The sequence below is a fragment of the Siniperca chuatsi genome, linkage group LG14, assembly GCF_020085105.1.
Source record: "Siniperca chuatsi isolate FFG_IHB_CAS linkage group LG14, ASM2008510v1, whole genome shotgun sequence".
In the NCBI taxonomy this organism is placed as follows: Eukaryota; Metazoa; Chordata; class Actinopteri; order Centrarchiformes; family Sinipercidae; genus Siniperca; species Siniperca chuatsi.
This window is the reverse complement of record NC_058055.1, coordinates 13,393,945-13,412,374: the sequence shown is the minus strand read 5'-3', so window position 1 is coordinate 13,412,374 and position 18,430 is coordinate 13,393,945. Positions and strand designations below refer to the sequence as shown.

The 18,430-nt window shown below is 40.4% G+C and overlaps 2 protein-coding genes across 6 annotated transcripts; both read left to right on the top strand.

Moving 5' to 3' along the window:
- The first annotated feature begins 864 nt into the window (after positions 1-864).
- On the top strand, positions 865-11,117 carry inpp5kb (inositol polyphosphate-5-phosphatase Kb). 4 transcript variants are annotated; one of them, XM_044222831.1, is made up of 14 exons: positions 865-1,067; positions 2,515-2,566; positions 5,461-5,565; positions 5,683-5,791; positions 6,259-6,375; positions 6,897-7,072; positions 7,208-7,319; positions 7,398-7,507; positions 7,603-7,629; positions 8,579-8,792; positions 8,960-9,097; positions 9,178-9,261; positions 9,362-9,466; positions 9,883-11,117. In XM_044222831.1, the coding sequence occupies exons 2-14, from the start codon at positions 2,523-2,525 to the stop codon at positions 9,949-9,951; spliced, it is 1,410 nt and encodes a 469-aa protein (XP_044078766.1). In that variant the 5' UTR covers positions 865-1,067; positions 2,515-2,522; the 3' UTR covers positions 9,952-11,117. The 4 variants fall into 4 exon arrangements, with proteins under 4 accessions (XP_044078766.1, XP_044078764.1, XP_044078767.1 ...); XM_044222829.1 differs by lacking the exons at positions 865-1,067; positions 2,515-2,566 and adding an exon at positions 4,101-4,819; XM_044222830.1 differs by lacking the exons at positions 865-1,067; positions 2,515-2,566; positions 7,603-7,629 and adding an exon at positions 4,103-4,819.
- A 1,205-nt stretch (positions 11,118-12,322) lies between these two features.
- On the top strand, positions 12,323-18,174 carry nle1 (notchless homolog 1 (Drosophila)). Of its 2 annotated transcripts, none has more exons than XM_044222838.1 (13): positions 12,323-12,451; positions 13,092-13,251; positions 13,721-13,938; positions 14,104-14,183; positions 14,289-14,365; positions 14,458-14,555; positions 15,401-15,593; positions 15,964-16,099; positions 16,223-16,269; positions 16,348-16,550; positions 16,761-16,920; positions 17,020-17,090; positions 17,197-18,174. In XM_044222838.1, exons 2-13 carry the CDS (start codon positions 13,114-13,116, stop codon positions 17,207-17,209), a joined length of 1,434 nt encoding a protein of 477 aa, XP_044078773.1. In that variant the 5' UTR covers positions 12,323-12,451; positions 13,092-13,113; the 3' UTR covers positions 17,210-18,174. The 2 variants fall into 2 exon arrangements, with proteins under 2 accessions (XP_044078773.1, XP_044078774.1); XM_044222839.1 differs by having other exon boundaries at positions 12,373-12,451; positions 13,085-13,251.
- Positions 18,175-18,430: the final 256 nt, after the last annotated feature.

Genomic DNA, 18,430 nt, shown 5'->3' with positions numbered 1-18,430 from the left:
GCTGTGATTTTATGGGGGGGCTATGTGCCAGATATTTCTTGGGCTGCTGCAGTGATTAAACAAAAGAGGTATAACGTATTCATGAGAGGGGCTGGTAAGTGGATAGTGTTACCAGTGGACAGAGACAGACTAGTTGTTTCCCGTTTCCAGTCTTTATGCTAAACTAAGCTAACTGTTTCCTTGCTGTAGCTTCAAACTTAACGGATAGATGTGAGAGGTATCGATCTTTTTATCGACCTCTCAGCAAGAAAGTGAATTAGCCTATTTCTCAAAATGTCATATTATTCCTTTTATAAATTAGATTAAACACCATCAGTCTGGTAGCCTGAGGAAAACGTGAAGACCTGGGATCACTACATACGTTGACTGTGATCTTTACAAATGAGCTATTGAATCTAAATTAACAAAAGAATTAGCAATTTTCTCTTAACAGCCTTTTTTGACTTTTGAAAAATATTTGTCAAACTCCTCCAGACCGAAGAAATAAATCACATGCTGCCATATGTCACTTAATCATTACAAGAGCTTATCATGTGAAAAAAAAACTCAAGACAGTATATTTATTTTTCCCCACTGTGGCACTGCCCAAAGACATTGCCCTTCAAGAGAAAGTGCAGTTTTTATCGTACTTTAATTGAAATAACACACAGTAAAGCAGAGCACCCTACACATTCCATACTGTTAAGAAAGTGGAGGATTATTTATGAACATACAAAGAGGGCTTTAGTGCAACAAATACCATGCGTCATGGTGACATTCAATAAACAGACATGTCCATTCATGAATAAGATAATACTTTCTCACCCGGTTGTTAACCAACCTGGGATAATAGCTTGATCCGATGTTACGCTTAAAGTCCAGAGCAGGTTGAGTGTGACCTTGCACGCAGAGGGGAAACAGCTGAGAACAAAGTGAGGGAACCAAAAAGAGAACAAATAGTCAAACAACGGGACTCACCATAGGAAAGCAGGTCCAGTCTCTCGACTCCCCTTTGGAGACCTTCGTCATCTGTGCACAGGGGGTCTGCAGTTTTTTCCGGACGCCACAAGAAAGACGTACAGACAAAGGTACTGTACTGAATGGATGATGGTGTTTCTGTTTTCAGCAGGTACATAAAACGAAAGAAACAATCATTCAAGAGAGACATATTGGATTAATTAAAGAAAAATTTTGGATTCAAACACCTGAATTTGTGAGAATGATGTTCTCGTTCACACAAAGACCAAACATTCTCACACAAAAGGACACAACAAACTGTATGTCTTGCTGCATATGCTGCTTTTACGGTCTGTTATCACATTTTTCTTAAAGAGATTTAAGTAACAGGAGCAGTCACGATAGTACAAATTTGTATAAAGTTGAAAGACACTGTGGAGGAGGCAAATGTGCTTCCTTGTTTCTGGTTAAGTAGAGAATTGAAGTTCTCAAAGGTCACAAACACAGGTCCTATAGGGTCAACAAGTATTTAACTCAATTGGTTAAATATGATGACAATGGCTGGACCCTTGCATTTATTTTGAAAATCTTAAAACAGTTTGTGAAATTAGTTTTAGGAAAAACCTAGTAAGAACATTTTGAGTTGTCAATCCTTCGACTCAGATGCCTGTGTGGTATTACTACAATAAATCCAGTCTCACACTGTGTTAAGCTCTGTGTGTGTGTGTGTGTGTGTGTGTGTTTTAACAACGATGTGGGGACAAAGACCTATTCACACAGTTGCATGTGGTCCCCATTTATTCTAGGGTTAAGACTTTTAGTATTAAGACATTTTACCATTAACGTTAGGGCGGGTCAAATTTGGGCAAAAGGATCAGATGAGTACATGTAATGTGAGAGGAGCCATAAGAGACGTAATTATGAACCCTCAGATAATAATCACCTGACTCTGCAGTTCCCCTCAGCTTTTCTGAGCTTTGTAGCATGTTTCAGCTAATTATTTTGGTTTTATTTTGGCATCTTTTACTATTGCTCTTATCAACCTCGTTTCCAGCCTCAGCAAGCAGCTGTTTTCAGCAAACAAGCAGCAACAACAACAGACAAACAAAGTTAGCAACTAGCTAGCTGGTGAACATAACAGAGCATTTAAGAGCTAAAAAGATAATTAACCAGTAACTGTAAACATATATACATTTCAAAATGCTGCTTACCTGCTTTGAATTTCAATGCTAGACAGGCCAAACACAAGCTCCTTTTGTACACAGCCTACCTGAATGAATATTCAACTCTGAAATGTTCCTGCAGTTTTACAAAATGGCTCTCAAGTAAAGTGTTTCTGTTTTTACATGTGACCTCCAAGGCACTGTCACTTTAACGTGGATGTAGCTAACCGTGATTAGACATGATTACAAAGCCATTTCAGAAATGACTTTCAGGCATTTATCAGGGTTTTATTGGGCCCTGGCCTGTGCTCTCGGGAAACTGTCTGTAATAGAGGCAAGCATTTTATCTTGGTACGTGTGTTTCCTCTTTGTTTACACTTTGTTTAGGCTTATATGTGTATGCGTGTGCCTACAGGGGAGAAAATGAGCACTGGAAGATCTCGAAGTGGTGGGAGAGACAAGTGCAGGTAAGATCAGAATCTCATACAGACCTCTTCTTCTTCTGTGTTGTCCTCTAATGGTCTTGCAAGAGTAGGAAGGAAAGAGAGAGAAAATGGTGATGAAAGCAATTGTGAGAGAAAGCACAGACTTCAGGCATAAAAGTATGTATGTAGAGACCGAGAGAGTCCAGAAAAAGAAGGTATTACCCTCCTGTACAGTGTCTGAATTGCCTAACCTTCATAAGTAGCTTTGAGGCTGCTTTGCAGGGCTCTGTGATAAAACTTAAATAGTCACCCATTCATCATTTCTCAATGGGCCGGTGAACCCCCTCGGTTATCCACTTAACACTTCTACTTGCTAAAGAATGTGCCCTAAGTCTCTGCATGTGACGCTGTTACATGAAGTGGCAGGGAGAACTGAGGCACCCAAGATTAGCATTTTTTATTTTGTATGGGGCAATCTCTTCTGGTTGTTTCTATCCTCCAAGAATCCGTCTTTTTCTTTATACAGTATTGTCCCCCAACAGCTCTCCAGAAATTAAAATGCTGTTGACTTTATGCCATGATTTATTGTTTGAACTCTCCCACCCTACCAGTAACTCAAACAGAAATTATTTCATAAGTGAGTAGTTTTAGATGAAATAATGTAATCCCTCAAATAATGCTATATAATTAATTTCCATTGCTTTTGGAATACTTCCCCCACATGGCAACAATCAACACAGTATCTATATATAGATATATATGATTCTGTCTATAGTTTCAGATTCAGTGATCCAACAAGTAAATAAGTTTAAGGGATAAAAAAAATGTTGAGCCTCAAATTTGTAAGTTTGCTGAAGAGAATATATGATGAACTGTATTCCAAAATACCAAACAGTGTGTTTACTATGATGTGTATAGTTCAGGATCTCTAAATTATTGAAGCCAGTGTGTAAAACAGTAAAACAGTATCCTGCTGTCTCTAATCCTAGTCTTTTTCTTCTTCTTTTTTACAGAGAGACACATTTTACAATATTGGCTACTTAATTCTGTAACTGAACTTTTCATCTAAGTTGAAAATATTAGCTCACTGCATTCATAGTTTTGAAATCTTTAAGCCATTTAAGTGTTAGGCAAAATGTGTCGGAGTTGCTGGTTGCTTCATGTAGGCCTATTGTGTGCTTCCAAATCTATTATGTAATTTGTCCACTACTAACTGTGCTGTAACACTTAACACAAACACAAAAAAACAAAACAAAACAAAACTTAAACGTTTGTGTCAGAGCTTACAAAACTGCATGTAACCCCCCACTTCTCTCTGGGTTTACAAAGATAACCTTTTACCTATATGAGAAGAGACTGGATTGAGGCCAAAAGAAGCTAATGCTATTGTGCGCTGTCGTCCCCTCACTAATGCATGACTGTAATTGCAGGGTTACATGCATTGTTCAGTGCACTCAGCTGATAGAGAGAGCGCTGGTAGTAAACCTCTTAGGGATCTAAAGGGTTACCCAAGTGTTGAAACAATACTCAATGATGGAGGATCAGCCTCTGGTCCTCCTCTTCTACTCTCCCTAACAACACACACACACAGACAAACACACACATGTTCACATGCCTGTCTCCTGCCTGCGATTATAGTCCAAATCGGACTCATTCTTGCCCACATTCCTGAGTCGACCCCACTGCTTTGTCAGTCGTTGTTGCTCCATTGCTGCACGACCACACGGGGCTCTGCCACGGAAAGGACTGCACTAAACTTCACCCTGGGCTTTCGAGTTTTTCTCCCGGCCAGTTTGGAGGACTGAAATCAGAAGCTGCCTGAAGCACATGCGGAGAGATTTGACTAACCAGGAATCGGTTCATGTTACTTCCAGTGGGCTGAGCAGAGTGGCCTTGCATCAAATGGCTGCAACCAAACCACCCAAAGAAGTCTGAGTAGAAATCACACAAAAGGCATCTCTTCCACTGGATTTTGCTTGTTTGCCCTTTTGCATCTTTATTTTTTATTTGAGTAATCTTGAGGACATACAAGTAACAACACCAGCAAGACCTTTTTTCAGTCTAAGATCCAAAGATGGACCTTTTGACAGACAGTCCACGCGTGCGCTCAGACAGCATGAGCAGCTCAGCGTCTCAGGGGTCGAGGTCCAAGATGCTCCTCCGCCAGCGTTTGTCTCAGCTGCTGACCTGCATAGAGGACATGAGCTCTGACGATGAAGCCAGTGAAGAAGTGTCCCGCACGCTGGATGAAGCATTTCAGCTCTGTGGGCGCTTCATTCCCACAGATGCATTCAGGTTGACATGTGCACGTGCTTATTCACACATACACAAGTTCACACAGGAAGCGTTTGAGTTCTCTGAAATAACCAAGACCTTATTTTATACTTTCTTGCCATCACCACCTTAGAGAAAAGGACTCATATTGTAGAAGCTAAGATGCTAAGATCAAAAAGTGCAAAAACCTGACAGGAACTTCACTTGAAATGTATCTGGATCATGTCTGGGTTTCTTTACAGTTTGACAAATCAATAGTGGTTTCCAATTATCCATAAAAGATTTTTTTTAATGTGGATTTGGCTGAAAAGTGAATATGTTATTAATGTCTTCTGTACTTTTTCCTTGTTATTTTATAATATTTTCTAATGTCCAAGGACACAAACTGTTGAATGCTGTATTATATTTTGTTAAAATGAATGAAAGCGCATGTAGAAATAAAGTAAAAATAACTTAAAATTAACTTAAATTTAAAATTGACTAGGATTAAAATGTTTTTGTTTTCCAGTATTATCACTTACATTTCCATAGAAAAGTGAATACAATAACTCTGAGTATTTACAATATTAACAAGGAAAATATAGCAATGCAACTGACATTTATCAATATCTTATCTTTTTCCTTCACTTTGGTTAATTCTTGTCATTACCTAACACTGACAGACTGCACATGGTGACCTGGAACGTGGCCACAGCGGAGCCTCCTGAAGACGTCACCTCTCTGCTGCAACTAGAGGTCCAGCCCCCCACAGACCTCTATGTGATTGGGTGAGAAATAACAATATAGAAACTGGAATTTAAAACTTTGCCAGGAATTGGACCGAAGGCTAAAACTGTCTCTTTTGTGTGTTGTGTTTTTCATTTGTTTGTGTTGGTGTGTGTCAGCCTGCAGGAGGTGAATGCCACCCCTGTGAGGTTCATCTCTGACCTGTTAGTGGAGGACTCCTGGAGCCATGTCTTCATGGACACACTGGCACCCAGAGGCTTCGTCAAGGTGAGAGAGGACAGATGGAGAGAAATAGTACTGTGTGAAAACAGAAGTTACACATTTGGGTTCTGTGTATTTATGTGTGGATGTGGATATGTGTACCTAAACAGCTGATATAAATAATAGCGTCTTGAAGGCTACTGTGTGTCTGAAAACTTATATAACCATGAGGCTACTTTGCATAAAAATCCTCAAATACTCTCTTTCTTTTTGATATTGTGTACTTACAGTGTGAGACTGGTAGTATGTTGTTTCATTTGATTAGAGCTTTAATGCAATACATTTTTCTTTAAGCTGTATATTTACGTATTCTCATATAATAAAAATCACCATCCATAATATTACATATATGTCATTTATATATTTTACAGGAGAAATAAAAGGAAAATATTTCGAATAACGTTTTTTTTTTCTAAAACTGAACAAATTAAATTTTAAAAAATGTAATAAAATTTATCTCCATCTCTGTCTAGGTCACATCAATGAGGATGCAGGGTTTGCTGCTGCTGGTTTTTGCCAAACAAATTCATCTCCCCTACATCAGAAACATTCAGACCACCTACACTCGTACTGGCATCTTTGGCTACTGGGTAGGAAATAACAGTGGTAGCGCTAATAAGCCCTGAACCTTGTAGACAACAACACTATTAAACTCTGCACATCAGGAATCCCACTGGTATCAGAAGCTGTAGAGTTTAAACACATTATGAAAGGCCTATTGTGTTTGTTTAGTGGAATGTGCAACAGCTTTGACAGAATGAAATCACAAACAAAGAACACTAAAACTGGTGCGGTACACTGGGGCAAACACTTGCAAGGCAAATGGTCTAATCCATAATCCAAGTTACAGGAAAAACATCATCTGATTGAATCACGGCCAAACTGTTTTTTTATTCATGGTAAAAATATGGATTAAGAGGTGTTTAAACTACAGTATATTTCATTTTCTTGTAAAAACTGCAGTAAAATGAATCTGTATTTTTACTCATAATTGGTCCGCATTCATTATTCCTAAAAGATGACTAAATATGACTTTAAAATTATTGTTTGACTCTTTGGAAATCCACTTTCACTTCACATACTATATTCTTCCTCTGTTTATCTGTGTCAGGGTAATAAAGGAGGAGTGTCCGTGCGTTTTTCCTTCTACGGCCACATGGTGTGCTTCCTTAACTGCCACCTAGCAGCTCACATGAACTATGCTCTGCAGCGTGTTGATGAGTTTGAGTACATCCTGGAGGCACAAGACTTTGACATCTCTGACACCCCACATGTCCTGGACCACAAGTCAGTACACCTACATAGAAGCACACAAACACTACACGCTCACAAACACACACACACACACACACACACACATAAATATATGCACTGAGGGTTGTTGTACAGCAGGTAAAGTGAGGCTCCATCCCTCTCACATAGGGTGGTGTTCTGGTTTGGCGACTTGAACTTCCGTATCGCAGACCACGGCTTGCACTTCCTCCGCTCTTCCATCAACAGCGGACGCCTTAATTTGCTGTGGAACAAAGACCAGGTGAAGTGCTGCAATAAGCACACGTATACACACGCACACAATAACGCACACTCGCTAATTTATGTCATGTTCCTGCAGCTCCTCATGATGAAGAAGAAGGAACCTTTCCTGCAGGAATTTGAGGAAGGGCCATTAAATTTTAAACCCACCTACAAGTTTGACCGTAATTCTGAAACTTATGATACCAGGTAACATGTGTGACAAACAAATATACTACACACAAATACTCAACACATTTCTCAAACTTCACCTGTGCTTTTGTTCCCGTTTGGATTTTGTACAGCACTCCGAAGAGATGGTTGGGTTTTAAGTAAGGCACACTACGTTTTTTTGTGTTGCATGCCCCACATTCCCTTATTTCTTCATCACCGCACCATCTGTTCCTTTCCCCCGAACCTTTTGCCACCACATGTTTCGTTTCAACGAAACATGTAACCGCTGAGACACAAAACAGGAAACCAGAGTAGCTGAAGCAGTAAACCCTGACGTATAGATGAAGTTGGGAGCAGCTCTTTCTGTGAGTCATATCCATTCTAGCACCATGTATGTGTCTCTCTCAGAAAGAGCACTGTGGCGCTGCCCCTAACCATGTACAGACCCAGGCCCCTGCAGCGCAGCAGCACCACCCTCTTCTTCCTCCTCACCTCCCTCACATGGGGCCTGCTCTCTGTCTGGTTGGGGGCCTGGTACAGGGAGCTAGACCCGCAAAGGTGGGTGTCTCCATAGATATGCCCTGTAGCAATGAGCGACGGCCCCATACTATAGAATAGGCACCATGATGGTTATATACATATGACCTACAATCACAAAATACCTGGAGACACTGATATAAATGACAAGACACAAAGGGGTTTAGTAAACATAATAACCTAGACCTGAGACAACTCCTGCACCCAGCACCCCACTGTTTGTTCTTGCATAATATATGTGTTGTTGATATGTGTTGAATGTGTACATAAGCTGTAATACCATGTCAAATGATAGTGTTCACTCCTGACATCCATCATCTCTCCACATCATGCTACACTGTAGGTATAGCTTTGCACTGCATGTGTGTGTGTATGTCTGTGTGAGTGTGTGTGAGTGTGTGTTCTTGAACAGTACTTTTTCCAATATTTTTGTGTAAAAATAAGAATTGTCAGTTAGGTTGATAGACACAAATGGAAATGTAACATATCAGGTAAGCATTAGAAACTGAGAATTCAACTCATTCTCAGATTGGAAACTGTAGTATCAACACGTGCCTTTGCTTTGCTCAGTGGCAAGAAGAGGAAACCGGCCTGGACGGATCGGATCCTCTGGCGCATCAAACCCAAAACCCCGCCATCAGAGGATGATGATGAGAAGGCATCGACTTCTACTGATGATGGACTCGATGAGTATCCACTCCTGGTCACTCAGGACAAATACACCAGTGACATGAGCTACGGAGTCAGTGACCACAAACCTGTCATTGCAACCTTCAGTCTGGAGGTAAGAGCAGACTCACTGTAGAATGCTAGGACTCGGTTTTGTGCTGCTCAATTCTGTTAATCATTACATATAAGTCTGCTTTTTTTCCTTCTGATACAACCACTAAATGAAGAGTTTTTTTCTACATTATTAAGCTCCTTCCATCTTTTCTCCTGTCTTACCCACAGTTGAGGAAGTGCTTTGACACTCCAATGGTGCACATATCTACTGTGGGTGTATGGAGTGCCGACCACGATGCACTTCTGAACTACACCATCCAAGAGGACTTCATGTCCTCCACATGGGACTGGATTGGCCTGTACAAGGTACTGGGACCGACAGGGGGGGGGGGGACCAAACAAACAATATAATACAAGACAGATTTCATAGGGTTGTTCTCCTGCAGGTGGGATTCAAGAGTGCATCCGATTATGAAACCTTTGTTTGGGTTAGAGAGGACGAGTTGCCAGAGACAAATGAAGTCATACAGGTGAAGTGCAAGTGAGGCATTTGTATCATGTTTGGACAAATAATATGTGAATGCATGCTTCATTAATATGCATGTGTGTATGTGTGTGTTTTGGTTGCAGATATCTGTAGATAAGGATGAGATCCCTCTGCTAGGTGGACAGTATGTTTTGGGTTACTACAGTACAAACATGCAAAGCATCATCGGCCTCAGTGCCAACTTCCAGGTGAGTGTACACTATGACATCTGTAGTTATACTTTATTATATGTCATTACCTTATTATCCTTTGTTTACTTAGAAGAGGATTTTTTCATTTATGCCCTAAGACACTGTTTCTATGAGTAATTGTTAAAAAAAATAAAAAATAAAAATAAAACATTATACTGAACTGTCATCAGCAACAGAGGTATTCAGAGGTGTTATATAATGTATATAAATGGGGAGGACAACATTTTTGAAACACCTCTCAATATAATGTAGCCCAGTACAACACTACCGCAATGACCTCAGTAATAAACATATACAGCAAATGAACTGACATATATAACAAAAACTGAACATTATAAACTTTGTAAAAGTAGAATTTATGGCAGAGCTGTTGCAGTGGACTGTTTAGTTTAAACATCTTTTCGATCTTGCAGATCCTGGAGTCAAAGCGTGCCATCATGGAAGGCCTTGTTCCTGAGAACATCAATGGGCTCAACAAATAAGAACCAATTCACTGCAGTGCCACATCTTATTCCTCTCCCCTGGAAATTCACACAGAATTGATTCAGACTTTCAAATGCCCCAAGATCAACTACATCATCTACTGGATAAGCTGACTCAGTTGTTAAATAATGGCCACCACACTGTGCCATCAATGGACTGGAAACTTCAATTTGTTGTTTACAACGTTGCCTTTAAGGAGTTCACCTTAAGTCAGTTTCACTCTCGCTGGAACAGTTTCTCTACAAAAAAGGTTTATCACTGTAATGAGTAGACGCTCAGCTTATCCACAGGCCTGTTTTGCCTGTTAAAGCAGAAAATACAGGAATAAGTTAAGTTTTGTTTTTGAAAATAGTGGACGTGCACTGCCGGTCAATACAGTCCTTTGTCAAATTGTATTTGAAAATACATTTTTATGTTTTGGTTTGGTCTACATAAGTGCCAGTGCAGATGGTTGTACAATAAGTGGAAGAAAGATCTGCCAATCATAAAGAACCATTGTATAGAAAATTCTATGTTGATGCAGGCTGTTTTACTTTATCTGTACAGTGTCAATGCAGAAAGATGCTTCTGGTAAATGATAGGGATGCACGATATGCTAACCCTATCAAACGTTTTGCTGTTACGTCCACACCAGCGATGACATGTTCGGCTCTCTAGTCTACACTGCGTGGTTCTACCCAGGTGCAGCAGTTTGATGTCATGAGCTCGACAACAGCTGCTGCCAGGTTAGGTCAATGAAAGCAATGTTGGCTTTGTATGATCAGCTCTATTTATCAGCTATAATTTCATTATCGGAATAATACATAATAATAAATAATAAATTATCAACCGATAATTTAACGGCACAATATATATTGTGCATCCCTAGTAATTGAGTAATTGACTGACCAATCTTAATGCTAGTTGACAAGGAAAGTCCAAGTTAAGTGTATGGACGGAAGAGCAAAACCAAACATTATTTTGTTGGCATTTTCACTTTGAAATTGAAATTGTCTCTTCACAATATAAATCAGTAGAGCCTAGATGGACTTCTGTTTTTCTCTTGATTAAAATGTGTTAAACCCCCCAAAATGAAAATTAGCAGCTGACTGTGAAAGGTCATTGACATATAAGAAGTATTTCTACGTAAAGTAAATGACCAATAGCTCAGGTCTGTAACCTGTAACTCAGCATTTTATTTTGTACTAACACCACACTATCGCACTATGACATATCATAATATACTATGACATCACACTAAACTAAGACACATCACACTATACTGCTAATGATACTATGATATACATATAGTATACTATGACATATTATATGATATATCACTACTATATCACACTATACTATTACGTAACAATATTCTATGACACATCATAGGATACATCAAACTATTCTATGACATTCCACACTATACTATGACATCACACTACACTATGACATCACAATATTCTGACACATCACACTATACTGTGACATATAGTACACTATGACATCACACTAATCTATGACACATCACACTATACTGCCATTCACTATGATATACATATAGTACACTATGACATCATATTATATGATATGTCACACTACTATATCACACTATACTATGACACATACATCAAACTATTCTATGACATATCAAACTATACTATGACATCACACTATACATCACATCACATTGCTATATTGATGGCTTTGAGCTAAACTGCATTGCTGTCTTAGGTTTGCATGACAAAGTAGCTAAAGGACTATGAAGACTTGGAAACATAGGAAAGGGTCTAATTAGTATGAATAGGATTTAAAAGTTGAATAAACCTCATATTGCATTTAAAGATGTGGAACATTTTAAGGTTTGAATGGAGTTTCTATTTGAAAGTATGAATGAGCAGATAAGAAAAATGCTCAAAAAAGTATGAGAAGCCCTGTATGTGTGTGTTGGTATGGCAGATGCAGTGGCCTGTATCTCTTTCAAACTCGGCTAGCTACATTCTTGTTTTTCATCGGTTTTTCATTTTTTTTCATTTTTCGGTTTTATTGCCGAAACACGTATTACCCATGACAGTGATACATCATCGTTGTCATCAGAAAAGGACGCCATGGTTTGGATTAAAGAGCCAGATCAGTTTCATATGGGAAGTGATAGGCAGGTATGACTTTATGATCCTACTTTGATGGTGATGATGGTGTGTGTGTGTGTGTATTTTTTATTATCATCATTGTTATTATTATTTCAGTGTTATAATTAAACACTAATTTATCTAATTTAACAATAACCATAGTTTTAGAAATATCGAGCAGAGAAGTTACAGAAATGTAATAAAAGTGAAGATGAGTAAAGTAGTACGGCAATCCAACTAAGGAAACAAATTACAACATTACTCTCCCATAATTCATTGCGCGAATCTGTTCACTGACATGACAATTCCGGTTTCTTGGTGTATCTTTCCTTGAAAGGTTCTTCGGTGATAAACACGTGGGGAGTTTTAACACATTGCTACCTCGCTAAAGGTAAAGCTTTAGCACATGTATGTGCCAATCAGATGTCATATAAAAATGGACACAGTTGTGTAAACAAGTGGCGGTTATCTTACTGTTGTGCGATCGCTGCTAAAAAGGAATTAGGTGTCAGAAATGCTGGCTAACAGCAGGCTAGCTGAGTTAGCTTTAGTGGTTGAGAGCATAGATTATGGTTGACATAGGCTAACGTTAGCTAAAAGTAAACCGCTAGGCAGTCCATTTCGGGTGCTACGATATGGCCCAAATCTTTGCTATAACAACGTTAGCTAAGTTATAATGTTGCCTTCATGACAAATTTGAGAAATGATAACACCTCGTAGTGAACTGTATTCATTAAGCAAAATCTACTTTGATGCAAACGCAACGTGATTTGGGTTTTAAGTAACGCGAGCCCCAACATTTAAAAGTCTCCACTTTGATTGTCTTATTAGGGACTGGATGTATTCTTTCAGCAGAAATAAGTTTAATATTTTACAACAGGGAACTGCCATTCAGAGATGTCCCAAACACTAAGGGGAAACTAAACATTATTAACAATTGCCTGTATGATTTTTCTGACATTACAGTATGTACATAAATTAGTATATCATATGTGACTATACCTCCATCTATGTAAATATATTGTTGTTAGATTTGGATCTAAACCAAACAGGATGACGAGTGAGAACCTGGAGCGGCTGTTGATCCAGTTTCAGGACGAGAATGGGGAGGTTCTGGATTCACCTTTTGATGTGCCTCTGGACATCACCCCGGACAAACTACAGCTCGTCTGCAATGCACTGCTACAGAAGGTAACCAGCTGGCATTATATAACAAAAATACAGAATTTAAGTTGTGATTAGGCTGTACACATCTGCATATGAAGACTTTTCAGTCTTATATGTTCAGCCAGGCTTTGTCCACATATACATTATTCAATTTTAAATGAAAATGTGTGTCTCAGTGTTTCAGAGTGTAAAGGATAGCATTCTAACAGTGAAGGAAGTATTACTGTATATATGCTACAATGACAATATCACTTGCTGTAGTCTTGAACACCTTTCTCGCTGCTATCATGGTAAATTTAACATGATAAATCCCAAATTTAAGTAACATTATTCAAGTAACCAAATGCAGATTTCAGTATTCCCTAACACTTAAATATCCTACAAAGAGATCATCTCTCAAACACCTCACAGGCCATACATTGGTTTCTGTTTTAACCCTTCTCAGACACAGTAATTAAAGGTATGTATAGCTGAAAGCTGTCCTCCTCTGTAGGAGGAGCCAGTGCCACTGGCATTTTTTGTGCAAGAGTCAGAGGTGGTGTCCAGTCTGCGGTCGTGTGTGAAGGCTCTTGGGGTCGAGACAGAGCAGGTTCTGCCAGTGGTGTACCAGCCTCAGGCTGTGTTCAGGGTCCGAGCTGTCGCCCGCTGTACCAGCACACTACAGGGACACACAGAAGCTGTCATCTCAACTGCTTTCAGCCCCACCGGCAAGTGAGTAATTCTTCTACAGAATTAACTTTTCCCTGCCTGTCATACTTTTTTGCCCTTAGGATGTAACACCAATTAGAGGGGACAAAACTATAAACAATGTTCTGAAGACACACCCGTAGTTAGATTTAGACATCCTGTTAATTAAATTGTTGTTGTTTGTTTCAGATATCTTGCCAGCGGTTCAGGTGATACCACAGTGCGTTTTTGGGACTTGACGACTGAGACACCTCACCACACTGCCCGAGGTATGAAGCCACTTCTATAGGGCAGCATGATCTGCTACACATCAAGATACAAATGAGTGATTAATGGTTTTAGACACCATTGAGTTGTATTCGGCTTTATTTCAGGACACACACATTGGGTACTGAGCATCGCCTGGTCACCTGATGGCAAGAAGCTGGCTTCAGGATGCAAGAACAGTCAGGTGAGCTTCCAACACACTGATGTCTGATCTGTATTTTTAAGATGTATCCCATGAATATGATGTATTTATTTTATGTGGTGCTGTTTCTGTAGATCTGTCTGTGGGATCCAGTGACAGGTACACAGATGGGGAAGACTTTGACAGGACACACCAAGTGGATCACTTGGCTCTGCTGGGAACCTCTCCATCTGTGAGGACTCAATTCATCACTTTCTCATTTCTGCAAATTGCTGCTGACCTGAACTCCCATTCAGATACAGCTTCTGCACTGATATATTTTACTTTTGAAACTGTAAAATTACAACAACTATTGGCCTTTTTCACAGAAAACATTTTGACGTGTCACATTAGGAAAAACACAGGTGTAAATAATGAAATGGCTGAATTCCATTTAGCTGCTTCAGTTTCAGGGTCCTGGTGTTGTACATGCTGGCTCACTGTCACACTGGCTTGGCATACTGGGAACAGAACAGAGCCATTGTTAATGTTATTAGCAACACCTGTGCACTCAGTTAAGTCAGTGCAGACGTTCCATCATTTCCTGTTTAGTACAAAATGGTACTGTAATTGAGTTACTTGAGGCGAGTCTATTGGTGAGTCAACAGGCCGTGGTTAGTTCAGATATAGCTGTAATAACAGCAGAACAGAGAGGAGTGAACAGCGTACTGTATATGTTTATAGATAGCAGAGATTACAACTACAGTAAAAAAAAAACTTTCGAAGAGAGTGCTGGTGGTTTTTATTGATATGGATGATAGTAAGTTACACCGACCAAAGTACCTGCGCTGCCACACTGGTAAAATCTTCATGTGAGTTGTAGGCTAGTTTTTTGTATGCTAACAATTTAATCTTGGTTTAACTTGAGAGACTGCAATGAGTTACAAAGGCTGGTGGAATAGCGACTAGCCAGGAAGTGACATCAAGACTTTGGCTCTCTCTAGAGTATACTTGATTTTGAATTGGGGAAACATTGTTTTGAGTATTCTGTCCTGATTTCCTGTTCCTCTGATCCGCCCCTCCCCCTCTCCCTTTCAGTAACCCAGAGTGTCGGTACTTGGCCAGTACCTCTAAGGACGGTTCAGTGCGTATTTGGGACACTGTGTTGGGACGCTGTGAGAAGATCCTGACTGGTCACACTCAGTCAGTCACCTGTGTGAAGTGGGGAGGAGATGGACTTCTCTACACTTCTTCCCAGGACAGAACAGTCAAAGTCTGGAGAGCCAAAGATGTAAGTGTGTGTGTTTCATGTTCTTATATCTTGGTGGGGACCTTAACTTGAATGCACAATGACCCAGGGGGACTTGTCACTGTGGGGACAAAACTTGAGGTCCCCATCGGTAGAGACCACTTTTTGAGGGTTAAGACTTGGTTTTAGGGTACAGGTTACAATTAGGTTAAGGTTAGGGTAAGGGCCTAGGGAAAGCATTATGTCAATGACTGTCCCCCACGGGGATAGTGAAACAAACTTGTGTGTGTGTGGCTGAGACAGGTTTTCAATTGTTGATCGCCATGGACAGAATGAGTTAAATGAAAGGGAGGAGACATCTGTGTGTCAAAGCAAGACTTAATGTGTGTGTATTTTGTATTTGTGAGTATAGGGTGTCCAGTGCAGGACTCTGCAGGGTCACGCCCACTGGGTGAACACCCTGGCTCTCAGCACAGACTATGTCCTGCGCACTGGAGCTTTTGAACCCGCAACTGCCACTGTCAACCCCCAGGACCTTACTGGATCATGTAAGGATCGTGAAACTTTCTTATGGGATACCGTGCTAGCGGGAACATTTGCTGCTCTGGCTTAGTTTCTGGCTTAGATGTTTGCAAGATGTTTGCATTTAACAAACATTGTGTTTCCCCTAGTGGAAGAGCTGAAGGAGAAAGCTTTGCAGAGATATAATAAAGTTAGGGTAAGTACTGTTTGTTGTCTGTGTTCAAGTGTGTATGCCTCTTGTATCACTACCCTCACTCCTGTTCTCGTGGTGCAGGGTCCAGCTCCAGAGCGCTTGGTGTCTGGCTCAGATGATTTCACCTTGTTCCTGTGGAACCCTGCAGAAGACAAGAAGCCTCTGGCCAGGATGACCGGCCACAGCGCTCTGGTCAATGAAGTGCTCTTCTCCCCAGACACCAGGTTTCTCGCCTCCGCCTCATTCGATAAGTCCATAAAAATCTGGGATGGACGCACTGGAAAGTAAGAAGATCTCTCAACCACTAAGAGCAACAAAGCTCATCTTGTCTAGTGGATTATAAATGAATCTGTGTGTAATACTGCTGTTGTCCAGGTGATGGTGCTGTAGGCCTAAGATTTGTGTGTGTGTGTGTGTGTGTGTGTGTGTGTGTGTGTGTGTGTGTGTGTGTCACCTGTGATTATGTCTCTGCCTGCTTGTCCACTTGCCCTAAGGTACTTAATGTCCCTGCGTGGCCATGTGGCATCTGTGTATCAAGTGGCGTGGTCGGCAGACAGCAGGCTGCTGGTCAGTGGCAGCAGCGACAGCACGCTTAAAGTTTGGGACATAAAGACTGGGAAGCTTAACATGGATCTACCTGGCCACGCTGATGAGGTGAGGGAAAGAAGGAAAAGCGCTGCTTCCTGATAGTTTTGTAATGATTGTTTTTTGGGGGGTTTTTTGTCTTAATTGCCTTGTTTCTTGTGTGTTTAGGTTTATGCAGTGGACTGGAGTCCTGACGGACAAAGAGTGGCCAGCGGCGGGAAAGATAAATGTCTCAGAATGTGAGTGCGATGCCAAGAAGCCATCTTTATCTTTTTGTCAGTTAGTTAAAGCTAAATACCAGTGTTTCCTCACACCTAACACTTTGGCCTTGTGTTGTATTTCCAGATGGAGAAGATAGGCACACCTCTGTTCCCCTTCCTACCTTTGGCAGAAGATTTCATCTTCATCTTCAAGAAGCCTGACAGCTGGAGCAAGGGTGGCTAGGCTTTACCTAATCCCCCCTTTGGCTTTATTATACTGTCTGTCAACAATGGCATTGTTTCAAGGAACTCTACGTCCAGTCATAATGCAAATGCCCTCTCCAGGTTTGAAACCCATGTGGGAATATTAACGATGTAATACTGTAAAGGTGTATAGCTGAGTGGGAATGTAAAAATTCCATCCATTGAGATCATGGCAAGTAGAAGCTACACTGTAAAATGTGTCAGTGTCAGCATCTCAAATCTGAACACGAAAGATTTGCCATCAATGTACATGTTGTTTTGTACAGGGGCCCTTACATGTAAAGAACTTACTCCTAAGTTTAAATCCTTATTATAGTGCTATGCCCATATGCAGAAACCACAAACAAGGTTGTGTATTTAAAAGTGAATACATAACCTAATGCTTCAATTTCCGAATACAGAATATATTAAAGAAATGAAATGAGATGCATACATTGAGATATTAAAAAAAGGATTTAACAAGCAGATAAGGAAAACTAATGTATTTCTCAGCAGCATGTGTGTCGCCTCCTTCACCTTAAGCCTCACTACACAAACTATGTACTGTAGGTGACAGGTGGACTGGCGGGGCAACAGGTGGGAGCGCTAATACCTTCCTCTGTGATGTTAATGCCGACAGCGCTCGCCCTGCTCCTCCAGCCTTTAATCTCCTCTGTCCTGCCATCAGCAAAGCGTCAGCCTGCTGATTTTTCCAGCACTGCTGCGAAGCAAGGTGTCACCAGCTCTGAACTCTCTGGCGCTCATCCCACGGAGGAAAAACCAGGTTCACCATTCCAGTTAAAATAACCTGTTTTATTTTCTGTGTGTAACTGGCTTTATGAATATTTAATATGAATAAATATTTGCATCACAACTTTAACTTTGTCAAACAAAACCAGGGAAACTGTATTTACATGACCATGACCCAAGTATTTTACATTATTCGCCTGATCTCACTTCACACTTCCCCACTATCTGAAGAAGCAGCTTTAAATTAAGTGTTTATCCAGCTGAAGATCAGGTGACAGCATGGCTCATTAATGTTAATGGCAGATAGTTTCAAATCATTGAGGTGGTGGTCTGAGAGTGGTGGAGGAAACCAACAAGTAAAAAAGTTATTTATCTTAAGTATTTAG

Excerpts from the sequence above, each read along its gene's own strand:
- nle1 (XM_044222838.1), top strand. The coding sequence starts at position 13,114 with ATGACGAGTGAGAACCTGGAGCGGCTGTTGATCCAGTTTCAGGACGAG. Across the intron at positions 16,270-16,347 it reads AGAGATATAATAAAGTTAGG|GGTCCAGCTCCAGAGCGCTT; the intron begins GTAAGTACTGTT and ends CTCGTGGTGCAG. Across the intron at positions 16,921-17,019 it reads TACCTGGCCACGCTGATGAG|GTTTATGCAGTGGACTGGAG; the intron begins GTGAGGGAAAGA and ends TTGTGTGTTTAG.
- inpp5kb (XM_044222829.1), top strand. The coding sequence starts at position 4,599 with ATGGACCTTTTGACAGACAGTCCACGCGTGCGCTCAGACAGCATGAGC. Across the intron at positions 7,320-7,397 it reads TGCTGTGGAACAAAGACCAG|CTCCTCATGATGAAGAAGAA; the intron begins GTGAAGTGCTGC and ends ATGTTCCTGCAG. Across the intron at positions 9,262-9,361 it reads AGACAAATGAAGTCATACAG|ATATCTGTAGATAAGGATGA; the intron begins GTGAAGTGCAAG and ends TTTTGGTTGCAG.